General features: G+C 41.0%; 1 protein-coding gene across 1 annotated transcript; it reads right to left on the reverse strand.

The window, feature by feature from the left end:
• Positions 1-16,882: 16,882 nt before the first annotated feature.
• Dmp1 (dentin matrix acidic phosphoprotein 1) lies at positions 16,883-27,363 on the reverse strand. Its single transcript, XM_012949489.2, has 6 exons — positions 27,286-27,363; positions 23,321-23,395; positions 22,421-22,468; positions 19,957-19,989; positions 19,722-19,769; positions 16,883-18,307 (listed from the first exon to the last, which is right to left on the reverse strand). Exons 1-6 carry the CDS (start codon positions 27,286-27,288, stop codon positions 17,027-17,029), a joined length of 1,488 nt encoding a protein of 495 aa, XP_012804943.2. The 5' UTR covers positions 27,289-27,363; the 3' UTR covers positions 16,883-17,026.
• Between the last annotated feature and the right edge of the window lie 380 nt (positions 27,364-27,743).

Genomic DNA, 27,743 nt, shown 5'->3' on the forward strand with positions numbered 1-27,743 from the left:
GCATCTGGAGGCCCTGACCTGCACATTCTCTTTCTCTGTATCTACCTATTTCTTGCTCTCAAATAAATAAATAAATAAATAAGATTAATGTTTAAGGAAGGAAAGAGAGAAGGAAGAAAGGAGAAGAAGAAAAGAGTAAAATCTGGATTCATGAGTTCAGGCAGGCTTACCAAGTTTGGAATACCTGTGAAAGATACAAGAAAAAGTGTGTCATAGAACAGGTTAGATAGCATGTAGCTGAAGATGTAAATAGTTAAAGAAGAGATGTGTGGACTAGATTGTGACAAGAGAGTATAAAATCTAGTAGCATAAAACACTCATCATTAAGAGGAATAAGAAACTACAAATAAATAAAAGGAGCCAGTGGGGCTGAAGAGACGTTCAGTGGTCATGGAACTTATTTACAAAGCCTGATGTCCTGGGTACCATTCCCCAGAACTAAGTGGCTGTAAAATTCAAAGTGAAGTGGACAATTAGCTTTGAAAATTAGATTTTTTGGTGACTATGTTAAAAAAAAGCACACCAACAATTGCATTTAATTGAGGGCTGTGGGACATGTGGGGTCTGAAAGGACCTGAGACTGACTGATTTTGATTCCCAGCACCCAGGAAATCAGGCCTGGACAGAGAAGGGTTGGAAGTGAGAGCATATCTACCAAACAAGACAGCTCCAGCTTCAATGAAAGTCTCTGCCTCAAGGAAACAATGTAGAAGAGTGATAGAGGAGGACACTCCACTTACGTACACACCAGGCGGCACGTGCATCTGCACACATGTGCGTGATATATTTATATAAAACCACATAGCATACCATACATATTAATTTTTAACTAAAAAATGCACTTAATTAATTGACCACTTGACCTATTATAAGACACCATAGAAATATATCCATGAAGGAAAGAGACAAACATTCTTTTCATTATGAAGTACATTCTAGGCAATAAATAACAATACTACAAAGGTAAAAAAATAAATAAGTAAATAAATAAATAAACACTATCTCAGTACTGTGGAAACAAACAGGGTTTTTAAAAAAGAGTAGAAATAATTGGAGGAAAGCATGAAAGGGAATGGTCTGAGTAGACTTCATGGACAAGGTGATGCTCAAACAAACATTTGAGGGAGGTGCAGCAGCAACCTGGGGGCATTTAGGAAAGGATGTCAAGTGGAATAAGCAGCCAATGGCAAGATTACAAACATCCCTGGTGTGTCTGGGTAACATCAGCAGGCCAGTATGGCTGAAGGAATTAGCATGAGTGGAAATCAACAGGAGATGACATCAGAGTTCAGATGGCCTAAGACCTGAGAAGGACAGTGTAGGAGCTCTTTGTAGGAGCTGACAAGTCCCTTCAGGGTTTTGAGCTGAGGACTAATCTGACCTGGCTTCTGAAGGTGGGATAGAGTTGACTGGGAGGAGAATTGATGCTGCAGAGTGATTATCACAACTGTGTAGGTAAGAGGCGCTGACAATCAAGCAGCAAAGACACTGAGGAGGGACCATCTTCTGGATTTTGTCTCAGCATCACGCCAACAGAGCTTCTGCTGGACCAGATGACAGTGTGACAGTTTGGGGCTAGAAAAATCTTACAGTGCTGTACGTAGAATTTAATGAGCCATTTTGGTGGGAGTTTGGAAGACCAGAATGTCAAAAGAAATATGTACAGTGGAGGGTCAGCCCATCCACATTATATCATAGCAAAGAGTCTGGTTGTATTCTAATAGTGTCTTAGAAACGAGAGTGAGGCTGAATTCATAGGTAATGAACTAAGGCTAGAGTAATCGATCAGTGGCTAAGTGTGCTTCCTCCAAATCCTGAGACCTGAGGGGGACTTACACCACCTGAATTTGAATCTCTAGATCCCATGTAGAGGGCTGAGCATGGCCACATGCCCCTGAAGTCCTAGTCTTGCAGGAGAGCAGACATAAGGGAATCACCTGGGCTTAGGAAAACTGCAATCACCATTATTAATCATTAAAAGACACTGGCTCAAAATCAGAACAGATGGAAGAGCCATGAAGCCAGACACCCAACTTTCTACTCCAGCCACCATACTCCTCCCCTGCCACAGGAACAAGGGCACATACAAATGCCTCTCTCTCTCCCTCTCTCTCTCTCACACACACGCACATACATGAGCAAAAAATGGACTAATTTGTTTGGCAGAAGTAATCTCTAGACAAGACAAGATAACATTTGGGTGTGCCATGATTACTGCTCAGATCCAGATCTACAGTAAGAGCAACAAACAGAGCAAAAATGTGAAACCTGGGCTTAAAGTTTCAGACAAGGCTGGAGCTGAGAAAGTAGCTTCAATTGTTAAAAAAATCAGCACACATTAAAGAGAAACCTCGTGCTCTGCATTGTGAGGATGGGGGTGGAAAGAAACACGGAGGGCAAGACTCCACCCATCAAAGATTCCATCTTGTGAAATCCAAATGCATTTGAAAGAGGAAGCTTAAACTGAGAATACCACTGTAGGAGCCCTTCTGAAAAAATTTTTCTAGGAAAGGATTTTCCCTGGGGGTTAGCTTGGAAGGTACAGACATTAATACATCTGTGGTTCATGTGGGCCAGGCTACCTCTAGAGCTGGCAGCAGAACTTGACAGTGTCATCCATGTGGCACTGCTTTTACATGAATGATAGATGCTAAAGCAAGGCGGTCATGGAGGCAAAGATTTCAGAAGTCCACTGAGGCTACAAAGTATGAGACAGAGTCAGAGTCCCTACAAATAGGCCCTTGAGAGTTATGCTATAAAACTGTGAAGGGAAAGCTTAAGCTACAATGAAGACATCAGTATGTTGAAGATTCCAAAATCATGGGATATTCGCCAATGAAAGCTGCATGTGAGAAGTAGAGCATGTCCAAAAGAGAAGGTATATGCACTGCAGGTGGCAAAAATGTGGGAGCAGAGTTGCCCAAACCCTTTATAGCCCAAACGAGTCATCACTAGCCCCAGAGGCTGGCTATGAGACAGGAGGATTTAGTATTGGCTCTGCTGGGTTTTAGTCTTTGGCCCAATCTTTCCTTGCTATGCTCCTGTTCCTCCCATTAAGGATGAGAATGTTCATGCCATTGTAGGATGCAATCACATAACTTGTTTTTTTTAAACATTTTTATTGAGAAGTTTAATATATGAATGCACTATAGTTTGATCATACTTCCTTCCTATTACCCTTTTTGTCCCCCTCCCCCTCCCCTTATTTGACCAAGTACCTTCCTCTTTCCATGGAGTCCTTATTTTTTGATGGCTCATTCTTTTTGTCCTTCTCTATCCTCTGTGCTAAAGTGTTGATGGAATCAGAATTGTGCAGGATTTGTGGTGGACAATGACAACCGCTTTGAGGTCATGAATGCACTAACTAGTGTTCATGTCTGGAGGAAAGTACCCCAAAATACTCCATCTCACCCAGTGGCTCTTGTATTCTTTCCACCTCCTCTTCTATAACATTTCCTAAGCCTTGGGGGCCATGCTAGAGATGCCTCAGTCCTGACCTCTCAACAGCCTCTTGTTTTCAACTTTGATGAATTTTGGGTCTCCTCTGTGTCTGCTGCCATCACCATAGAGAAGTGTCTCTGACTAGCAGTGAGCGCAGCACTAGTAATCTTTCCACCACTTCCTGTGCAATGTCCCCTGAGCCCTGGCCAATGTGACAGAGATGTCTCACCAGTGCTAAGAACTGGGCTTTCTCTGCTTCTCACCTAAATGGGTATGTTGAGCCCATTAAATTGCTGTTTAAAAGTATAACTTGATTTTGATGTTCTAGTGTCTCATAGTAAGATTCTAAGTCTCAGACTGCACTTAACTTTTGAATGTTAAAACTGTTAAAGACTATGGGGACTCTTGAAGTTGTACTGAATGCATTTTGGTTGACATGGTCATGATCCTTTGATGACAAAGGGTAGAAGGATATGGTTTAAAAGTGGTGTGTCCAAATAGCAAGTTGAAAAGAGATGGGCTTGTGTTGGTTAATTATTATTGACAACTTTATTGGCTTGAGAGTCACCCTGCAAACAAACCTCTGGGCATGTCCATGACAGAGTTTCTAGATTAGGTTGAGGTGGAAAGACCCACCCAAACTGTAGATAGCACTATTCCATGGGCTGGATGCCTCAGTTTGAATAAAAAGGACTGAGGTTTAGAGAGCCAGTGTTCACGTCCCTTGGCTTCTTAACTCTGAATGCAATGGCTAATGCTCCTGCTGCCATGACTTCCCCTCCATGACAGACTGTACCTTCAAACTATGAGCCCAAACCCCTTCTTCAAATTATATTTGTCAGGTATTCTGTTACAGCATTGAGAAAAGTCACTAATACACATAATATTTAGAACCAGGAAATAGGATGAGCTCATCAAGGAAGTGAACATATGTGGGTATGGAAGAAAAGAGGACTGAGCCCAGGGACTCTCCAATAGTATGAGACTGGGGGAAGAAGGAAGGAGGAACCAGGCAAGTTAGTAAGAACATGCTCAATAAGTAGAGGAAAAATCAAGTGAATATGGAATCTCTAAAATCAGGTGACAAAAGCACAACAAAGGAAGCTAGTGACCAATGAGGTAGAATGCTGCCGTTAGGATAAGAAGGCTGAGGAGTGGGAACTGACTGCCTGACTTAATGCCGGCGGTGATGGCAACAATAACAACTCACTAAAATGAAGAGGCCGAGCATTAAGAATGCTCTGTTTAAAAGAGATTTTGAAATAATAAGGAGGCCTGTAGCAATATAAAGAAATACAGACTAGTTACTAGAGTAGTGGAGGTAGGAGAAGTAATTATGTATGGGTCAAAGATGGGAGATGAGGGCTGGAGAGATGGCTTAGCAGTTAAGCGCTTGCCTGTAAAGCCTAAGGATCCTGGTTCAAGGCTCGGTTCCCCAGGTCCCACGTTAGCCAGATGCACAAGGGGGTGCACATGTCTGGAGTTCGTTTGCAGTGGCTGGAAGCCCTGGTGCGCCCATTCTCTCTCTCTCCCTCTATCTGTCTTTCTCCCTGTGTCTGTCGCTCCCAAACAAATAAATAAATAATGAATAAAAAATAGTTAAAAAAATAAATAAAAATAAATAAAAAATTTAAAAAAAGATGGGAGATGAATATAAAACAGCGGTGGGTTTAAGAGTGAAGGAAAGTAAAAATTCATATGAAAGAAACTGAATGATCATTTATAAACATGTTGCAAAGCGTTGGAAAGAAGGAATCCATTAATCAGATTAGTCTGGGTAGAAGAAAAAATGAGTTTCTATTTTTCTTATAAAAGAAAAAAAATATGGCTGTACATGATGGCTCATGCTTTTAATCCTAGCACTCAGGAGGTTGAAATAAAGAGATGGCCATGAGTGTGAGGCCAGCCCTGGACTAGAGTCAGACCCTGCCTCAAAATGAACAAAAATGAATGACTAGAAAAAAGACCAGGTGAGGGATAAAATATAGAGGGTGGAAGGACCTTGGAGTGGGGAAGGGGAGAATTATATAAAACTAAAGATAACATGCATCAGTACCATAGAAAACATCATCCTGGAAAGCATTCTACAAGATACAATCTTCAATAAGAGGGGTGGAGACATGGTCTGGTCATAAGTGCCCTATAGGAACAGGAGAAAGCTTAATCCTAAAACCATGGGCTCAGATTGGTAAATCTTAGGGCCAGAAATGGGTTACCCTTCACAATGAGCTGTTGGTAAGCAAAACCCATGAGGTCTCCAGAGCAATGCAGGACACTGGCAAGAACTTGGTGACCCACCATCTAAAAGGTAAGGCCCTATTGCTGAAGACACCACAGCCTGTGATCATGGGCATCAAGAGACCACACTGGAACTGAGAGAGAAACCAGATTTCTCCAAGGTAGCCCTCATCATGCTGCAATTGCTATGGGTGCTGCTGGGGGATAATGGTCACCAACAGCATGAATAAGCTGAAGATCCTGAGAACTATGAAAGCAATCCACTGGGCAAGAAGAACTCACTTATGTAATAGTGGCCCATTGGATATGAGGCCATTCAATGAGAGAGAACTCATACCTGGAACTCTGAACCAAACAAAAATTCCATGATAGAAAACTCATAGACTCCAGAGAGAAGTCCCCACTGGGGAAAAAAAAAAAAGTGGGTATACACATCAAAATGTCAAATAACTATGCTTGTCTCCTTTAATCCAAGCTGTTCTCACTTACGGTTGGAAAATATGTTTTATTTTCAGATGGAAGAGAATCCTGGGGAGATCAAAGATCCAGCAATACAACAAGAAGAGATAGCCTACCACCTACCATGAGATGTGTCACATCCACCACATGTGCTGGTGCCCAGGAGCTATTGCAGAGGAAGTGGCAACACAAGTGCTGTTCTTGCTACTAGCCTGACAACCAGCTCCAGGGAGACGGCGACAGACTAAACGGTCACTCAAAACTCATCAAAGCAGAAATCCAGAGGCAGCAGAGAGCTCGACACAAAATCTGATTTCTAACATGCCCACCAAGGCTTAGGGAACATTGCAGAAGGGGGGGGGGAGATTGTAAAGCCACAGGGTAGGTAGGAATATCCCCCAAGGCACAGCCTTCCCACCCCCTCCCACCACTTCCCACAGAAACTCACTGAGGTCTTCATAATCGCACAGTGAATATCAATAAACCCACTGAGGAGGTCTCTCAGTGGAATGATGGTAGGGGAGAGGGAATATTAGAGTATAGCCTTTAAAAAAATAAAATAAATAAATTTAAGAAAAGAAATAAAATGTAGCTTCTAAATGGGCAAAAATAACGTAGAGCCCGGAGGACAAGTCAGTGCATAACCACAACAGAGCTGCTGGTCCTTTCAACATAAGTGAAGGCAGTAGAGATAAAGAGGGAAGCAGGTAGAGATGTTTGTGATGTGGGGATTGAGTTTACAGGGAAATTTGGCTTTCTGCTTCCTATTTTCTTTGTAAGGTAGAGGAAACAGACATTTCTTAAGAGTGAAGAGAGCCGGGCGTGGTGGCGCACGCCTTTAATCCCAGCACTCGGGAGGCAGAGGTAGGAGGATCACCGAGAGTTCAAGGCCATCCTGAGACTACATAGTGAATTCCAGGTCAGCCTGAGCCAGAGTGAGACCCTACCTCGAAAGACCAAAAAAAAAAAAAAAAGAGTGAAGAGAGATTTGGAATAGTTGTTATGGGCCTTCTGCTCACTGAACACAATCTACTTTTCTCTGCTTACATACACAAATGTGTGCACATCATCACACACAAACCTAAATATACAAATAAGAAGAATACAGTTGAGTGCAATTTCTCATGTGTCCATTAGTATTAAATAGCATTTCCCATTTATTATGTAGCATGTCACAGTGGATGTGAGTCAGTTCTAGAGACTTGCTTACATCAGTCAGCAGATAGCAAAGATGATGGAGGTCCCTTCTGAGGTTATATTATAAAGGCTGTTTTTCCATCCTCTTCTGCTTGCTCATGCAGAGGCCCATAAGACAAAGAACTGAGAGTAACTGCTAGCCAACAATTTTCAGAGGACTGAATCCTCACAACAATCACTAGGTGAGCTTGGGAGCAGATCCTTTCCCAAGTAAGTGATTATTGTCCCAATTTATGTGTTAGAGGCAGCTCCAGAAATACTCTAGGCCAGAGGACACAAGTAAAGAGAAAAAGAGTTTTGAATGAAGGCATAAAGGAAGAAAACTCCAATCTGAAGGGTCTTAGTGCTTATTTAATGACTGGATGAGTAAACTGCCACTGCCCTAGAGCAAGCAAGACTGCTCGGTGCACATGTTTGATTTTAGAGGCCACACAGTAACAAATTACAATACAGAAGCAAGTCCTCTGCTATATTTTACAAATGGCAGAGAAAACTGAGGAGAACCAAGATCCATCACTAAGACAAAATGTTAGCTTTCTGCCCACCATGAGATGTGCCACCTCTACCACATCTGACATGGGCCAGGGGACATTGCAGGGAAGGTGATAACATGAACACGGCGCTTACTGCTAGCCTGACAACCAGCCCCAGGTTGATGTTGACAAACACGGTGCTCAATCAAAACTGATCAAAACAGAAATCCAGAGGCTACAGTCAACTCAACACTAAATCAGTCTGCCAACATGCCTGCCATGGCTCAGGGATCATTGTGGAAGAGGGGATGGAGAGATTGTAAGAGCCACCGAGTGGGTAGGAATATCCTGAAGCATGGTCCTCAGCTATTCCACAGGGACTGACTGAGGCTTTCATGACCCCATGGTGAAAACCATAACCCCACTGAGGAGGGCCTCCAGGGTAATGGGAGCTGGGGTGATGGGATAAAAGAGAATAACCTATTATTAGTAGTATAAAATGAAAATTAATTTTAAAACATTCAAAGCTGGCTGGGGAGATGACTCAGTGGTTGAATGCACTTGCTTGAAAAGTCTGCCATCCTGGGTTCTGTTCCTCAAAACACAAGTAAAGCCAGCTGTGTGAAATGGCCCGTGCATCTGGAATCTGTTTTCACTGGCAAATATGCTCATTGTCTCCCAGCTTGCAAACAAATAAAAATATTTTTAAAATTAAAAGAAAACATAAGCAAATCCAAAGTAGCTTAGTGCCTTTGTTCTGCTAATATAATATTTAAGGCAATTTACTGAGTTTTAGATCACAATATAAAACCAAATTTAATCTTTTTTACCCTGTATCATGCTATTCCAGGAAAGTCTATGTGGTGATTTTTTAATCAGATGTCCCCCATAGACTCCTGGTGGCAACTTGGGAGGTGGAGACTTTACGGAGAAGGTGGTAAGGGAGAAGTGACATGGGAGGATTGTTTTTCAACAGTAAAGGTAGCCAAAGGAAACTAATAGCGCAAGAATTGCAAAGGTGGGCAAAGGCATGGATCTTTCTGATACAAGTGCTCAGGAGCCACAACAAATAGCAATACTGCCATCTTCTGGGATTTAGGTGAAGTACAAAATTGTATTTTCATTCACTCAGTTTCAGAATTCATAAATGTATTTTAAAATGTCATCTGCAGAGCGAGAGTGAGAGAGAGAGAGAGATTATCACAGTGGTACACACTTGTACCAGCACTGAGGAGGCTGAGGCAAAAGAAGCAAGAGCTTAAAGCCAGTCTCAGCTACACAGAGCTTGAGGCTATGTAGAAAAACCTGTCAAGGACAGAGAAAGAGAGGGAGACAGGAAGAAATGTAGAGAGAAAGAGAATCCAATTTAGCTTAATGATGATGTTTATCTTTAATTCATAATTTATCATTAGCCTTTAACTTTAGGAAGACTGCCATTGAGGAATTGCTATTGTCTTTGTCACGCTTTTACTGTCAGTTGGTGCCGTCAAATTGCCAACATTAAATCAGGAAGTATAGCCTAATTAAGTATGTTTTGTCATAGAAAAAGCTTCAAAAGGCACATGTGATTCTCTGTTCAAATTCACTGGAATAATCAATTTATAGGCATTTTGGTGTGGATGCTTTTCTAAAAAATTAATCTAGAACTAGCTAAGGTTGCTAAGTAGCAAAACAATGTTTGCATAAAGCTGTTTGTTGATTGATTATCAAAACTGAAAAAAAGGTAAGAAAGTAATTTAGATAATTTTTTGTTACTTTTATTTATTTATTTGAGAGTGACAGAGAGAGAGAGGGAGAGAAAGAGGGAGAGAGAGAGAGGGAGAATGGGCATGCCAGGGCTTCCAGCCACTGCAAATGAATTCCAGACGCATGTGCCCCCTTGTGCATCTGGCTAACGTGGGTCCTGGAGAATACAGCCTCGAACCAGAGTCCTTGGACTTCACAAGCAAGCGCTTAAGTGCTAAGCTATCTCTCCAGCCCTAGATCATTCTTAAGAATATGAGATCTGTAAAAAAAAAAAAAATCAAAATATGTAAATAGAATGAGCAGATTAAAATCTCTTTAATAGCAGCTATGCTAACAGAGAGAATGGCTAGGCCAAAGTATGTCTACTAATGGAGGAACACTTCAGGTAAAACCATGTCACCGTGAACTTCCAGAGCATGTTAAGTCGTTCCACTTTCTCTATGGCATCCTGATTATTCTGCTAACATTTGAAAAGTCAGGAAAGCACAGTCCACTCTCAGAAAGAAAACCTTCACAGTCCCTCTTCAAGCACCTGCATAATTTCTAGAAAATGAGGGGAAAAAATGGTTCTTCAATTTTCCCCTCAAAAGACAGGGAGATGGTTTGGTTGATAAAGTGCTCATATTAGTGCATAAGGACCTGAGATTGTGTGCCCAGCAACCCAAGTAAATGCCAGGTGATGTGGAATGTTCCTGTCTCGGCACAGAGGAGGCAAGGACAGGAGGATTCCAGTTAGTCTTGCTGAATCACCATGCTCTTGATTCTGTTTCAGAAAATAGAATAGCAAATGAAAAAGACACCCCACATCAACCTCTGGTCTCCCCACACAGACACACACATGCAACCTCCCCTGCACACACATGTGTGCCCACAGACATATGAACACACACACATGAGATAATTACCCTAAGTGGAATCCCGTTCTCAGGAACCGGGTAGTCTCTTCTCTAGCCTCCCTTTTCTGCCTGCTCTTTCTCCTCCTCTCTCTTTCCATTCTCTCCATTGTTTTCTTTGTCATATCTCCAGGTTATTTGGCACTATCTGAGCTTCACTCTTGGTGAGCCTGGAGCAGAGAATGGAGAAAAGGACTGACATCTCTCATCTCTGTGAAAGAGAAAGGACTACAGTCCTTTGAAGTCTGTCCTCAAGAGAGTATTATCTAAAGGACAAATAACAGGTCGCCTTCCTGGTATTCTCGCCATGTTAAAGCACAGTGTGTCGACTCCCTACTTATCTCTCTAGCTTGGTATTAGAGGACAAGCTGAAAGTAGGAAACAGCAAACTCCAGGAAGGAGATGCAGGCATAGCAACAAAGCCCCAGTACAACTTCCTTCATCCAACCCTTTACTGGTCAGGCTGTCTTCCAGTTCATTGCTTTCTTCCCCACAGGAAACTTCCACCCAGTATCTAGACCTGCAATTTATAAAGGCCAGATTGTGTTACACAGAAGGATGGCAGCATTCCTTTTCATGTCAGCTACACAATGAGGCCTCTGAGTAGACACTACATTTATATTCAGTTGCTTAAAGTAATAGTTATGATCAGTGTCAGAAAAGGAATGCCATGCTGTCTGACCAGGAGTCCTCAAGTCTGAAGATGTTTCTCTAGCTATAATTTCTTCCATCTGTTGTGATGTGGGACAAAGCCAGGGAAACCATCCATAAGCTTAAGTCAGTTTTATTTTGATGACAAGTCCACTGCTGATAGCAAAACAGTTGAGAGTAAAACTCGGAGGAGCTCTGCTTCAACTGACTCTCAGACAGGTGGTTTCTCTACAGCATCCTAACATTTTTTTTTTTTCTGGTGACTGGTTATGTCTTAACTATTCATCATCTTGGAGCTAATGAAGTCTATGTACCAGATATCGAGCCTGTGAACTTGATGACAGAGGAAGCAGGCAAGCCTGAGAATAACCAAGGGAAAACATTCACCCCACTAGATAAAGTGGGGATGTTTTTTCTCCACCTATCCCCAGGATCCAAGAGTTGTCAAAATGTTATAAGGCTTACCATTATATTGTAGTAGAAATTCTCAAAGCTGCCTGTGTTTTAGAATTAGGGCTTAAAAATATATATCAAAGTGTCATTGTCCTGGCAAATCAGAACATTTGGAATGGAGCCAGGACAATGACACTCTTAAAGAGCTTCTCAAGTGAGCTGCAGCCAGGAAAAAGTATAATGGATAGAAGTCAATTTACATCCTCATCTCATTTTCACTTCATTCCCTGATCCCAAGATTGTAAAACTGTATGCAAACAAACAGTATCTTCATTTGAAGTGCTGACTAACAATTTTAGTCCTTTGTCTAGTAAGTTACCAAATGATGTAAAGTGGTGTAACTTCCTAAAGAATAGATTATATGCTGTGGGACTGTCTTCATTATGCATATTTTCAAAGCCAATATTTTAGCTGAACCTTTTGCATATTTTTTCTGTGCCACATTGGTAACTCATACCCTCAAAATCAATTTCACCCAAATAAAGCCTACTGAAATATGATGAAACCATAATAGAACAGATTTTCTTCAGTTATTAAATAAAGAAAAGATTACTTAGTATGTGTATTGAGAAACAGAATATATAATTCAAATGCATTCACCTGTTCTCTGAATACATATACATATATATGTGTATATGTATATCTCATACACATATATTAGAGCATAGATTAAATCATTATGAAAAGGAGACCCAAGGCTGGAGAGATGGCTCAGTGAAGTATGTGCTAACAGTTCAAGATGGAGTACCTGAGTTTGTTCTTAAAAGCAGGAAGACCTGATAGGCTTCTGTAATCCCCATATCTTCTCCTCTGACATATATCTTCTGGGGGATACTTTGGCAGAAGTATTGTGGATAATTCAAATAACAAGAGTAGACAAGCCAGCCAGCGAAAGACCCAGGGAAATTTTTTTTTTTTGAGGCAAGCCCAACAGACTGACCTTTTTAAAAAATTCGTGTGGGTGGCGGGGGTTGAGTTGGCACACCGGGGCCTCCAGCCACTGTAATTGAACTCCAGATGCTTGAGCCACCTTGTGTGTGTGTTCAACCTTGCACGCTTGCCAGTCTCCTTGTGCATCTGGCTTACTGGGACCTGGAAAGTCGAACCTGCAACTTTAAGCTTCACAGGCAAGCACCTTAATCGCTAAGCTGTCTCCACAGCCCCCAGAGAGAGTTTTTGGTGTCTGGGATATTGAGGGAAAGCAAAGGACACAGGACTTCCTGAGCCTGCACTTCAAGCCACGGTGCTCTTCAGTACTTGAACTCTTCAGAGGCTCATCGCCGAGAGGAAGTAGAAACCAGGCTGTCCTTGCTTGGACTTCCAACCAGGAGAGCTGGCTTCTGCTCTTCTTCAAGAACAAACGTTTTCAAAGGGCCGTAGTCGTCTCTATCTCAGAGCCAGGCACACTATGTATAATACATGGTGTGTTAAAAGCTGGCACCCAAAAGGCACTGGGAGAGCATGGAGGCTACTGTCATCCCACCACTTAGAGGCCTCAGAGTGGGTCCTAATGAACATCTGGAATCGCATCATTTCCTCTCCCTTCACCACTTTTGCCAATGTGTCGGGGACACCATGTTTGTATTATCGCTTAACATGCCGCCAGCTATTGGATCCATTCACTCTGCGCTCCCTCTGCTCTGAGTGCACTACTCCCTGCTTTATTATTCACTCTTCCGGGTCGATCTCAGTTGTCTCAACACCCACCTCCCTAAATAGGTTAATTACTTGCACCCATAAGAACTCTTGGAACTTTGATATGCCCACTCTGTCCACATATCACAGTAAGTGAAATTTTGTCTGTTGTAGGTGTTGAGTTTCTTTAAAAAAATAATAATAATAATTTGTTTTCAAGGAGAGGGAGACAGCATGCGCACACCCAGGGCCTATAAGAAGTCCCAGACTGCCTCCTAGGGTCCTTGAAGTCTCTCTTGAGTGACCCACTGACCCTTTACTGTTTTTCTATTAGTAAAATGTCTTCCTGCTAAACTACTTGTGTGCTCCCTCAGTTCTTAAGAACCTGGAAACACCCAGAAACCACTTTGGTTCTCATAAGCTTGGAAAAATTAAGAACAGTGAAGTAAGAGGTGCCTTACAGCACATTCCAAGGGGGAAGGAGCCAGGCTTCTAGTGCGCCAGTCCACCTGGAAGGTTGCCTGTGAGGTTTCATAGATGCATCACCTTACTTAAATCCAAAGTGCTAGGTATTCATGTTGCATGTTGCTCTGTTCTTTTGTTCACCACTAAAGTCTTCCATTCTATTATTTCCCACTGATTCCTGGTTATTGTAGTTAATTTTGTTTGCTTTCCCAAACTATCCAACAGCAACAAGCAAAAGAAGAAAAGATTTATTGTGGCACCTAGTTTCTGCAAGCTCAGTCCATCATGGTACGGAGTGCTTGGCAGAGCAGTTCACATCATGACGAAGAGGAAGCAAAGTAAGAATCGTACAGGAATGTTCCAGGGCAGATAGAATACCCAGGCCACACACTACCTCCAGAGGACCCACCTCCTTTACACCATCTCCCAGTCAAGTCATCATATTATGATTCCAACCAGGGATTATCCCACTGATTAGGTCACAGCCTTCATGATCTAATTGACCCTGGAAATGTCATCACAGGCACAAGTGAAAGATTCCCTAATCCCCTATGTGTCCTTTAGTCCAATCAAGTTGGTATTAAAAATAAACTATATGACACTGACTATTGTTTGGTTTGCCAAGTGGAGCCATATACCTCATACTTTAGTGAGGAATTCCATGAAAACCTATTGTATCATCAAAGCTAAAGACCAAGTCTAGCCAGCTTTTCCACTTAAGACATGTAAGTGCCTACACTAAAACATCAAATGAGTTGATGAGAACTTAAAAAAATTAAAATAAGAAAATTTCTGTCATGTGCATAAGCAAAATTATTACTATTGTTCCTTTTAAAAGTCCTATGAGGGCCTGGGGAGGTGGTTCAGTGGTTAAAGGAACTTGTTTTCAAAGTCTGCTGGCCCAGGTTTCAAGTCCTTAACAACCCACTTGAAGCTGGATATCTGGCATTCAGTCTGCCCTGGCAAGAGACTCTGGTGTGTGTGACACACACACACACACACACACACACACACGCAAATACATGAATAAACTTTTTAAAGCAAGAGTTAAAATATATAAGCTATGAGTTAATTTGACTAGCAGCTGTAGCATCTAGAACAACTGACTAACTTAATACATGGGTTTATGAATCTGAGTTGATTATGCTTCTTGATTGCAAGGAATGAAGACTTACTCAGATTGTCTGAAGACAGATGGGTGTGTGGTCAGGAAGCCAGTGGAACCTAATAGGAACCCAGGAAGGTCTGATGGGCAACAGAAGGTTCAAGATTGTAGAATGCAATATGAAGGTTATCATCTTACCCCTTGGCATCAGAGTTCAGTAATTTTAGTGTATGCTTCACATCAGTGGCCTATCTCTGCCTGTCTGTGTTTTCCATTCCTGTTATTCTGACCACTTTCTCTCTGAATGTTCAAGTTTTCAGAGAGGGAAAACCAGATTTGATTTCAAACCATCACATTCATGTCCAGAGAAAGGTCAGACTATAACCAACTTCCATGAGGTCAGGAATTCATTTTATCTAATTGCCTATGATGAGTTGGGCTATTTGAATAGAAATAGCCAGTCATCTATGCCTCAGGCCCCCAGGAGGTGCAAATTTACTCACCTTGAATAAACTGTGAGCTATCAGGAACCTATTGGATAACATAGCCCAATAATTAATTCAAAAAGCTGTCCAGCCCAAATGTAGATATATGGATGGGCTACACCTGAATGTTCATGGGTTCTTATAAGTGTATAGAACTCTGGGTGTCACCTGAGAGTCATTAAGTTAGACTCCCAAAGGAAACAATTAGAGTATATTCACAGATAGGAGGGGGTGGGAGGAGAAAGAAAGAGAGAACAAACTTTTATCTTATGAGGAAAGAAAACCTTGTGAAAAACAAGGTTCAGTTTTCAGGTTAGGAAATTGATTCTCTCAAGTTGTGAAGAATTCATATTCACTCTAGTGGAAGTGTGAGGAAAAACAGGTTGGTAAAAAAGAAGTGCTGAGGTGGAATTGTTTCCCTAAAAGAAATAAAAACATGAGGGCCATGTTTCCCTGTCCCTTCCAGAATATACAAAAATAAGTGGCTGAGAGTAGTGAGAACTGATGTTAAACTCAGCTATGACAGATTCTAGTCTCATATGAAAGTGAAGAGCTGACTTCTCTTCCTTCCTCATCTTTAACAAGTATATTTAGTAAAATATAATAAGCAACATTTCATTTTGTCATAACGCTACCTTAATTGCAATGAAAATTTTCATAAAATATTTTAAGAAAATTTTTCATCTTAGTAAGAGGAAACTAATAAACTATTTGGCAACGTCTTAGAGAAAGAGCTGTTTACTATAAATATTTTCTAATAACCAATGCAACTATGACAAACAAACACATATTTCTTCTGGATATTATTACCTTTATTATAAAACAAGTATTTTATGATGAGGTAACACTTCAAATGGCATTTTCAAAAACCCTATGTACATAATTTTGCTATGTGTAAAACATGTAAAGAAGTCAGGACAGTTTTTTCTTTAGCATTGCACATAAATGATTTTATAAAAATAAAGCTAAAAAGTTCTTTAAAGAATTCTTTTGTCCCACTCTCCCATATCAAATCATCTATATGATCATCAATAGAGTCCCACAAATGCAATGAAAAGGATAAATTAGTTAGAAAAATTTGTTGATCTAAAATACACCATTGTGCCACAGTTTAGTTTCACAAACTAAATATTTAATTGCATGAGATTTCATATTATTTATGCTCAGAATGAACAGAATCATCTTGTCTTCAATGGAGAAATCCTATGTAATTCTCCATCTCCAGTTAATTCTTCTCAGAGGCAAAGATGGTCACACTGTTATGTGCTCCCATGTGTTTTGTTTGTGCCTTTTGCTGTGGCATTTACCACATGCGTTGCTACAATTTCTGTTACCATAATTGCACCCCTCATTCATTTTAGCTTTTTTGTTTGTCTCTCTATAGGCTCCTCAGGAGCAAGGCTTACATTCCCAGCACCTAACACAGTACCTGGGACTTAACAGAATCCCAGTAACGTCTGTCAGTAAGGTTGATGAGTTAGGACTATTTCATCTGTAAGACAATAAAGCCCATCCTTCCTTTGTTTCACTCTCACTTAAGTACATTCTAGAATATTCCATATTACTTAACATTCTAGGAAATGGTGGTATCCTAAAAACCAGTGCAATGTCCAACAATTCCTCACAGGAAAAAAAAAAAAAAAGAAAAAAAAGAAAGAAATTGTCCCTGGTTCTGCTTCTGATCAAAACTATCAATAAATTATAGTTAAAGTGATTTTCCTGCTCTTAAGCCCCGCCCCCTCCAAGACTGCCCTCTGCCAGAACCAGTTCTGAGGAAAGCGAACGCTAGTAGCCATCTTGGCAGTCGTTGTCGTCTTGGTCCCCAGTGGGTTTGTTGTGGTAAGCGTCCATCGTTAGTTTTCTGCTGTCGGCCTCCAGGTTTCTGGGCTGGCCGTCTTCCTCGCTGCTCGAGGTACTCTCCGTGGAGTTGTCATCTTCCTTGGACCTGCTGCTGTCCTGAGAGTCGCTGTCAGCGTCTTCCTCCGAGTGGCTGTCCTGCTCGGACCCGCTCTCCGGGCTGGAGCTGTCCCCCTCCGGCGACTCCCTGGACCGGCCGTCAGCCTGCTCCTCTCGGGACTCGCTCTCGGAACTCGAGAACGTGCCCAAGCCCGCCTCCTCGCTGGACTCGCTGTCTTCCTGGTCCGCCTCACTGGTGTTATCCGGGTTGTCACCCCTCGATTCACTGGTCGCCTCCTCCTGAGACTCACTGCTACTTTCCTGGGATGGCCGGTCAGCCTCTTCGCTGGACTCGCTGCTGGAGTCGTGTCCATTGGAACTGTCTTCCTGGGACGGACTGTCTGTGCTGTCCTCCTGGGAGTCGCTGTCACTTTCCTCCCTGGATAGGCCTAGACCAGCCTCCTGAGACTTGGAGTTTTCTGTGGAGTCACTCTGGACTTCCATTGTGTTGCTGCCAGCAAGGTGACCTCGGTCATCTTCCCCAGAAATGCGGGGCTTTCTGAAGAACTTCCTGCCTGGATTCTGCACGGATTGGCTGTCATCGGAATCCGGGGTGCTGGCCGGCTCATTGTCCCCGTTAGCTTCTTTAGACCGGACACCAGCACTGCTCATCCTGGAGGGGCCTCGCTCACTCCAGGCGCCATCTGGGTCGTCGCTCAGCATGCCTTCATCATCAAACTCAGACCCGTCCCCGTGGCTGCTGTCTCCCTCACTGCCGCCTCCCACCCAGTGCTCCTCACTCTCGCTGTCCTGCGTGGAGTCCGCCGCCTCAGGCCTGCTGTCCGACTCATCTCCACTGTCCAGGTCCCTGCTTTCATTGGGGCCATCCTGGGCACTGTCTTCCTGTGAGCTGATGTCCCGGGACTGGGTGGCATCTGCAGAATCCTCATCACTGTCGAATCTGGGCATTCCTCCTTCTTGGTCCCCTTCAGGCCCTGGGCTGTTGTTCTCATCCCCAAAGGTGTCATCTCCACTGTCGTCCTCATCATCGTCCCTGTCATCTCCTGGTCCTGCACGCTGAGAGAGGCCACCAGCTGCTCCATGCATGTACTGATCACCATCAGAGCTCAGGTCCTCTTCAGTGTCACTGCTGTCACTCAGGTCATTTGTCTGGAGTGGAGGTAAACAGCTTGGTCAGGACAGGAGAAGATACAGGGCGAGCTAGCTAGCTAATTTGTTTCTCCCTACATGCCTACATTTCCACCAGAAATTAAAGGGCGGAGTAAAGATTGAAACTCAATGTCTGTTGTTGTATTTGTGTGTGTGTGTGTGTGTGTGTGTGTGTCTGTGTGTGTGTGCGAGAGAGAGAGAGAGAGAGAGAGAGAGAGAGACAGTGTCTCACTCTGTAACCCAGGCTGCTGACCTGTAACTCCCTATATAAGATGGCCTCAAATTTACTGCCTTAGCTGGGCGTGGTAGCACATGCCTTTAATCCCAGCACTTGGGAGGCAGAGGTAGGAGGATCGTCATGAGTTCGAGGCCACCCTGAGACTCCATAGTGAATTCCAGGTCAGCCTGGGCTAGAGTGAGACCCTACCTTGAAAAAAAAAAAAAACTTACTGTCTTAGCCAGGCGTGGTGGTGCAAGCCTTTAATCCCAGTACTTGGGAGGCAGAGGTAGGAGGATCGCCATAAATTCAAGGCCACCTTGAAACTCCATAGTGGTTTTCAAGTCAGCCTGAGCTACAGTGAAACCCTACCTTGAAAAACCAAAAACAAACAAAACCAAAAAACAAAAAACTTACTGTCTTAGCCACCTGACTGCTGGAATTCCAGGCGTGAGCCATTATGCCTTAACTACTTTCCGTTTTATATGGCGTACACACCTCAATGTTGCGTCCCCAGCCTACCTCATCAAGCACACATCACACACTTTCCAAGCAGCAGTTGTCCGAGCAAACAAGTCACAAGGCTTCCCTCAAAGAGTATTTCCCCAATTCTAGGTTTCTAAATTTCTATGGTGTGCATCTGATAAATGTTTAGAAAATGGGGCTAAACAGGTTGATAAACTCCCCTGGCTCAGTAGAGAATGCAATGTGAGTCAAAGCTTCAGGAAGAACCCACATTCCTGGATTTGCTGGAGCCCCCACAGAAACACATTTGCAGCCTCGAAGAATCCAAGGGTACTTTTTCTTAAAGGATATTAGCTCTGCCTGCCATTCTCACCCCCAAGGGCCGCACCTGGGACTGCTTGAAAGACTCATTCCTAAAGCAGCTGCTCTCGTGAAAGCTACTACTTACCCAGCATTGTCAGCCATCGTGTGTCTGTGACCATGGGCATATATTTTTAACCAAAGGGCTTTTAGAGCCACAGTGTCTCAGATGATAAAAATGGAATGAGCAGAATGTCCACATTTGAATTTTTCTCACTCATAATTTCCCTTTTTATTTTTTGGAACTATTTGTACAGTATAATCAATGGTTTGAAAATATTATATTTAGAACTGTTGCCAGGTAATTCAATCTACTATCATTTCCTTCAATTCCTAAGTAGCCATAAAAGCCAAGAAAGTCTGTTTAATTACCTGTTCCTCTGAGCTAACTTTACTTTCCTCTGAGGACTCACTGTTCTCCTGGAAGGAAAAAAAAAAAAAAATGAGTTTATTTTTCCTGTAGTAATTCCTGAGGAAAGAGAATACTATGATACATGTCCACTGATTGATGTTGGTATTTACTATTTTCAAACTGGCAAAAGGTGATGAGCAGAGTATTAAAATTACTTTATGAGATATTTGTGACAAAGATAAATAAGATAGTTACCGTGGGTGGTGGTGGTGTCTCAGCCAAATGACCCTGTGAAAAGGAAGAAAAGCAAGTGACTTGGATCACATAGGTGGGTTATGTTGCCAGAAATATTTAGAATACTTTGTGGTGTTTATTTTTCATTGTTTGGTTTATATTTTGCATTTACATGAGTAAATGTTATGATAAAATGGCTAAAATGAAGATAAAATAACTAATAGCCTGAAAATATTTGGGGCTAGACATAGGAGATTTCTGACATCATATATATATATGATGCATATGTATATGTATAGACTCTCTTTGAGATCAGCTGATCATACAACCTAGAAGAAATGTATTATAAGATAGTTTTGGAACTCAGACTCTATTTAAGTCTCAGCTAACTCACTGGTTTTGCTTTTCGTCTTCATAAACAACAGTGTAGGTATTAGCATTGAAAGTTATATGTTTGAGAAACACTTAAGACCCAAGAAAGCTGGAATGTTTGATTCCTCTATGAAAAGGTGAGCAATTCATTTCAACTACCTATCCATTTCTTATTTATACACTAAGAAAAATATCATCCACTGAGCTATGCAACAACATTGCTATTACAGGAGACTCAGCCAATGCTGTGGATGTGTCTTTGGCACTATTCAGTGTGACAAAAAAAAAAAGAAGAAAGAAAGAAAGAATCCATTTGAGAATGTACACCTTATAAAATTCATTAAACCTTTCTGAGTCACTGAAGAACGCTGATACTAAAGGCAAATGCTACATTTAACTACTGTAGTCAGAGTCGCAATTTCTGCCACTTTCCTTAGTCACATGAGAAGTATAAGAAGTCATGAGCAACTTCCACTGTCACCCCCACTGTCTCCATTCTGCTCCTCTTTCCCCTTGAGCAAGCCTAGGTCCTGTGTGGCACATCCAGGGCACTAACTAGACAAGGGAGGCACTGCTGTTGGCATGCCTTTTGCATGCCTCTCAGCAGCCCGAGGCTGGAGTGCCTCAGAGAAAGGGACTGTAGTAACTTGTCCTTGTGGCACTGCAGGCAGGCACGAGGGTAGACTAGTCACTTATCACTTGGAATTAATGGGTAGAAGAGAGTAAGTCACTGGTATTTTTCTCATGCTAAGGCTAGACTTGAGAACCAGGCATGTTTGTAAAGTCCTGGCTAAATGAGAGACAAGATCTAGGCTGGCTATTTTTGAATGAAACAGCCAATTGACTCCTTTTGAAAAAGTTCATAATATCTCCTTCAATGTCTAGTCTAGCCTAAGACTGAAGCAGAGGCGGGACCCAACCTCTGGCTTCTAACTTTGTTTACTACAAAACAGCAATGGGGCTCAAGTTTCATCATATACAAAAGCCAGCAGGAAACAAATAGTGAGTTCTGACATAGTGTAAAAGTTGACCCTTTACTTCTATTACTAACTGGGAGAATTCTCGGGACTCATCACCCAGCTTCCTTCCTGGATGGAATATGTCACACTGGGTAGATTCTGTAATGACTGTAACATCAGTGCATAGTCAGCCTCTAACACTTACTGAACATATAACCTAGACAGACTACCTCAATGCCTATAAAGGAATAAAATTCCCAGCCTAATTCATTGTGTTGGTATGAAGATGAGATACATGAATATCTAGAAGTCACTCAGAACCATGCTTGACAATGATTGAGTTGCTGGAAGTTATTAACTATTGTGTTACTGAGAGTTTAACATGCAAACATCACTATCATTCCTGACTCTGGCGCCCTCTCCTAGATTCACCTCCCAGAATCCTACTCCTTGCCCACTAGACTTCTATTAAGACAATTAGACTCCAAGTCCTAATCTCACAAAGACAGTGTGCTTCAGTATTGTTCATCCCCTTCTACTACTATACACATGCACTATAAGAATAAAGCTAAAAAGTCTGCATGTAGTGGCCCACACCTTTAATCCCAGCGCTGGGGAGGCTGAGGTAGGAGAATCACTGTGAGTTCCAGGCCAGCCTAATAATACATAATGAATTCCAGGTCAGCCTGGGCTACAGTGAGACCATACCTCAAAAAAACAAAACAACATGTTGGGTCATGATATGCAGAGACATTTATCGTACCGATAACTGTGGACTAACTCCACAATGCACGACCCATTTACATCAACAAGGAGGGTCCATTGGGAGGGGGTAGATCATGGATGAACCTAAACAATGGTACCAAACTGCCTGTATTTGCTGAAAAGAAAACCAATATATTAAATTTAAAAAAAAAGAAAAAGAGAAATAAAAAAAAAATCTAAAAGGAATGTTTCTTCATCACATTATACTAAGTTGGAGTCAAAACATTCTTTTCTTCTATGAACTAAAAAATATAGCTCTTATTGCCTATAGCTTAGGTTATTAACATTTCATAAGTCATTAGCAATTTTAACATTTTCCATTGAGTCAATCAGGTTATATTAATCATATATTAACATTAAATATTTCAAAACATCATACTTCTACTCACCTTCAACTCCTCAGAGCTGTCTAATTCAGTATTCTGATATCTGGCCACCTAGAAAATGCAGTATGTGGTGAGCCCATAGAGAAATGTCCAAGGCAGCATTTATTAACACTTTAAAAACTTGACAGCAAAAAGAGCCAAATTTTAGCCTTCATTAGGATCACCTGGAGATCTTGTCAAAACTCAGCTTTCTCCTTCCATGCCTGGAGAGTCTGAGCTAGCAGTTCTGAGGCAGGACATAAGAATGTGCATTTCTAACAAAGTTCTGATTGCTGCTGATTCTGCACCTCTGGGATAACTCTTTGAGAACCATCACTAGGGAAGAATATAAGAACCATAGCTATGTGAATGGAACTGAACCAATTAAAAATTAACTTGGGGGTGGATAGATGGCTCAGCAGTTAAGACACTTGACTGCAAAGCTTAATGACCTGGGTTTTATTCCCCAGTACCCATGTAAAGCCAGATGCATAAAGTGGTACATGTTTCTGGCATGCCTATTCTCTCTGTCTCTCTCTGTCTCTCTCTGTCTCTCTCTCTCTCTCCTTGCAAATAAATAAATATTAAAAATTAACTTGGATCTGGGTGTGGTGGTACACACCTTTAATCCAGCACTCGGGAGGCTGAGGTACGAAGATCACCGAGAGTTCGAGGCCACCCTGAGACTACATAGTGAATTCCAGGTCAGCCTGAGCTAATGTGAGACCCTACATTGGAAAACAACAACAACAAAAAATTAACTTGGATGATGTTTTAAAGAAAACAATTTTCTAAGGTAGCTGTCATTTTCATCTTTACTAATATATACACACCTGGGTTCATAGTCATTGGAAATTGTGGATTTTTGTGTGTGTATATATGTATGTGTGTGTGTGTGTGTGTGTGTATGGTCATTGTACTTACTGGGATAGCACAAGATAACCCCCAAAGGAACAGAAGTAGGATGCTGGTCTTCATAGTCAGGTATGAGGCCTCTACCTGTAAGGAAAAATATAGACATATTACTCCATGCTGCAGAAATCAGGAAGCTTTGACTTTAAAGCTTTTTTCTATTAGAAAAAATCTCATAAATATGCCCACCAGCTAATGAGTGAATGTAAAGAGAAAATGGCTTGTATCTAAACAATGAAATAATATTTGGCCATAAGCTAGAACAAAGCACTGATACATGCTACAAGGCAGAGGAAGCTTAACAACATTATGTCGAGTGAGTGAAAGAAGCCAGACATGAAAGACCACATTGGTATGATTCCATTTACATAAAATGTCTAGATAATGTGAATCCATACAGACAGAAAGTAGATTAGTGGTTGCCTAGGGCTTGGGAAGATGAGGGGTTGAGGAGTGATGTATAAGAGGTGCAGGATTGCACGTGCTGAACATGTCCTAAAGGGGTTATGATAAAGCTTACCAATTCTGTCAATATACTAAAACCAATTCAACTGTGATCTGCAAATAGGTCAAGTAAGCAATGTGTAAATTATAGCTCAATGAAGGTGTTTTTAAAAATAAATAAAAATCTCAGTGCAAAACAAATCTTTTCAATAAGGAGATCTATATAAATATTTCATTAACACATAAAAGAATAAATAGAAAAGCACCTAAGAAAGGACAATAGAGAACTGTCTGACTGGATACTTACAATAACTCTGGAACTTGCTATGACAAAGCACTCTAGTCAGTTTGTCAGTTTATTCCTCCTAAAATACTACCTTACTGACTCCATTGAAAAGTGGATGCCTCTGTCTCTGTATCCTTCTCTCTCTCTTTTTCCTCTGATTTCTAGGGCACTTTTGTAACAGTATAATAATGTCTAGACAAAATAAATTGTTTTTGCACATTTTTGTTTTGATCTGCAAGACATATTCTGTGGCAGGCTCCATATTACAGCTCCAGAAAGCTTTTAATATATACTTGATGCATTTAGTCATACATTATACATGATTATGCTAAATTCTCTTAGGTGTCATTCAGGGCACTGGAGGATCCAGGGAAGATTAGAGGTTTGAGAGGTACTTGTGAATCATGCTGAGAGAAACACACCAAACTAAGCTGCATTTTTCTGGAAGGTAGCTTCATTTCATACTTTATGAACTGGTGAATCAGCAAATAATTCGTTCTGTGTCTAAACATAGACCTATTTGCTGCTAATGTAAAAAGTTATCAAAATGATTTGAAAGAAAATAACATTCCTTGCTCTAGTAAATCCTTATAGCTGCTCTAACATACTTGTTCCACTGACTTCTACATATTTTACAAAGAACAATCCTATAAGTGAATTTCAGAATTCATATCTGTTGATTTCTTTCCTTACATAGTATCTATCATACTAGTGACAAGATATTTAAACCAATGATTCTCAACCTTGGCTATTACTAACAACATTAATATCACTTGGAAAAAGTTTTTCAATATTGACATACAAATTTCATTCTGAAATGACAACTTCACTGGACCTAGGAATATGTTTGATTTTAAAGTACTTAAGGGCTAGAGAGATTGCTTAGCAGTTAAAGCACTTGCCTGCAAATCCAAAGGACCAAGGTTCGACTCCCCAGAACCCAAGTAAGCCAGATGCACAAGGTGAAGCATGTGCACAGGTGGACATGAGCACAAGAGAGTGATGAGTCTGGAGTTTGCTTGCAGTAGCTAAGGCCCTGGAATGCCAACTCTCTCTCTCTCTCTCTCATAAAAAGTTGACAGGAGTTAAAATCTTTTGAAGCTCTGAGCACCAGAAAATATCCTATTCTTGGTATGTCATGCTTTTAGGTTCTCTTATAGTTTCCTTCAATTCACCCTTACCTAGTAATTGAAAAATGAGGAAATGCAATGTGCAGATATTCTAGACCATTGAGTGGTGTGGGTTTTCCCTCACTTCAAGTTTTAGGAGTGATATTGTGAGACATGAGGGAGACGCACTAACTTGTTCAGGCTTCTTGAAATACCATTTAGCATCCTGACCTAAAGCAATAATTTCCCAGTCTGATAAATTAACATAAAAGACACCATAGAGTCCCAAGAGAGTTGGTGTTGCCTCCCAGAGAATATAGCCTGTCCTTAAACATGAATGTCAAACCTGAAACTCTGTTAAGCTTTAAATTTATATTTTATTATAATAATACTTTTGTGAAGTCCATTTTCAAATGAAAGCACCAAACTTTGAATAAAAATATAAACCTTTTAGCTATTATTCAAGAAAGAATTCAAGCACATATACAGCTACTTGATTTTGAAAAATTAACAAAACAGCAGCAAGCCTGAAAATTATGTGTCCAGAGCTGGAGCTTCTCTTCAATGGCTGCTTAGTTACTCTACAAGTGGTCATTTAATAATAGAAAATCAAATGTTGACAATATATTAGAGACCTCTAAATATATTAGAGACCTTTATCCTTTCTGAATTGTTCCCTAAGAGTTTAGTCTAAACAGGATCTGAAGAAATGAATTGTGGTCTAGTTTTCAAATATATCCAAAACTCCATCTTTTCAAGTAAAATAACTTATTATGGAATTTTCTAAAAGTTAAAATCCACTTATCAATCTGCTTTTAAGTAAAGTGAAAAAATTAGGCCAAGTGAAAGAAATCAAAAATGAAAAATTACAGGCTTCATTTTTACCCTTAGAATACAACTTGTGTTAATTTTTATTTTATTGTCTTAGTATTGTCATCCTCAAGAATACTGATGAACAATATGCTCACTTATTAGCCATGAATAAATATGTGGTAAGAGCAGCCAATATGTCAGACTCTATTTTAAGTACATGTATGCAACAACATATAACAACAAAATAATAAGCAACAATAATACACTGGTCTCACAAAAGTCACATCCATTGATCATCATCTGCTAGAATATTTTTCACTGTGACTTTTTGAAATTAAAGTCTGATTTGGCCAGATTGTAAACTCTTTTAGGAATTCAAAGAGCCACCCAAATAAAGCAATGCAAATTTCCAATCATTCCTGTAATTATAATAGTCCTTAGGCCGGTGACCATCACATCATTATATGCCTTCAACCACAGTAGATGACTTTGTCCTGAGCAAACCTAGCCTGGGCAGGCCTTGGAGCATCTAAGATAGATGTGTCACATGACCCTTTGGGGATGTTTGTCCATGTGTGCCTCAGTTGAACTGAAACTGGCTCAGGAGTCATTGCTCCTAAATAAGACTACTTGCTTGAAGTGTCACTATTCCACAATGCATATTCTAAATATTACAGGAGAGCGTGGCCTGACCATAGCTGTCATTTCTACACTAGGAAAATGTTTCAAAATACAGTTCCCTTCAATAGTTATTGAATTCTGTTTGTATGCTAAGCATTGTGCTAATATGAAAACTCAGTTGCCCAATTTAAACACATTGCACTCATCATATGCTTGGCTCCTTTAAGTGATCTTGACATCATCTTTCAGTTACATATGCAATTCATAATGAATGTTATTAGATGCTAGCTACATGAACCATGTTAAATTCTTTTTAATTTGAAAGACAATGTTTTGAAGCTCCTTCCACTATAGATTCGTTCACATCTCCGTGTCTAGAAAACACATACAAGTTTTATTTTGCTAATTGAAGCTAAACTTGAAAATGACTTTCTATCAGCCTTCTGCCTGGTTCATGTTCAGGAGTACTGTGCACATACAACAAATCACCGCCAAGAGAAACACCTGGCTCTATTGACTTAAGATGTCATTTTAATATCATTTGCTCCTGTGACATTCATAACAGAAACAAAAATATTTTTACCCAACACTCTGTTCTCCCATTTCTCTGCCCCAACTATGCCTTTTAACATGCATATGCACTTAACATTCTCAAACACCAGAACAAACATCACTTTAAAAAGTAAATGATGAAAATGTCTTACCATCTTATGTTCACAGAGACTTCGCCAAAAGTCTGAAAAACCAAGTTGAAGTTTTCACCGAGGAAATTTTAATGAAGCTGCTCGTGTTGCTACTCTGAACACTTCTCTGCTGGAGCAGAATTTAAACTCTGCTTCAGCTTCTCAGAGCCAATCAGCCTCAGGCTGTGGGGGGACTGACATCACAGGTGTCACCGGGACCCCATACACCCACACTTCCTCCAGCTGGCAGAGTCAGGTTTTCCCTAAAAAGCTCTTGTGGTTCCCAAATGACTAGACTTGTTTCCATTAAATTGAAGATCTTCCTAAAGCTTTATTTTGATTTCTAAATATATGTCATTTGCATCCATGCAGGCTTGTGAACATTATAAACAACGACAATGTCTTACGCCCACTAACAGATCCAGCTGATCTAAGGATGGGAAAAGGCGAGTCAGAGGTGGGCAGAAAACTTCCTGTTA

This window comes from Jaculus jaculus, chromosome 2 (genome assembly GCF_020740685.1).
Source record: "Jaculus jaculus isolate mJacJac1 chromosome 2, mJacJac1.mat.Y.cur, whole genome shotgun sequence".
NCBI classification, from domain to species: Eukaryota; Metazoa; Chordata; class Mammalia; order Rodentia; family Dipodidae; genus Jaculus; species Jaculus jaculus.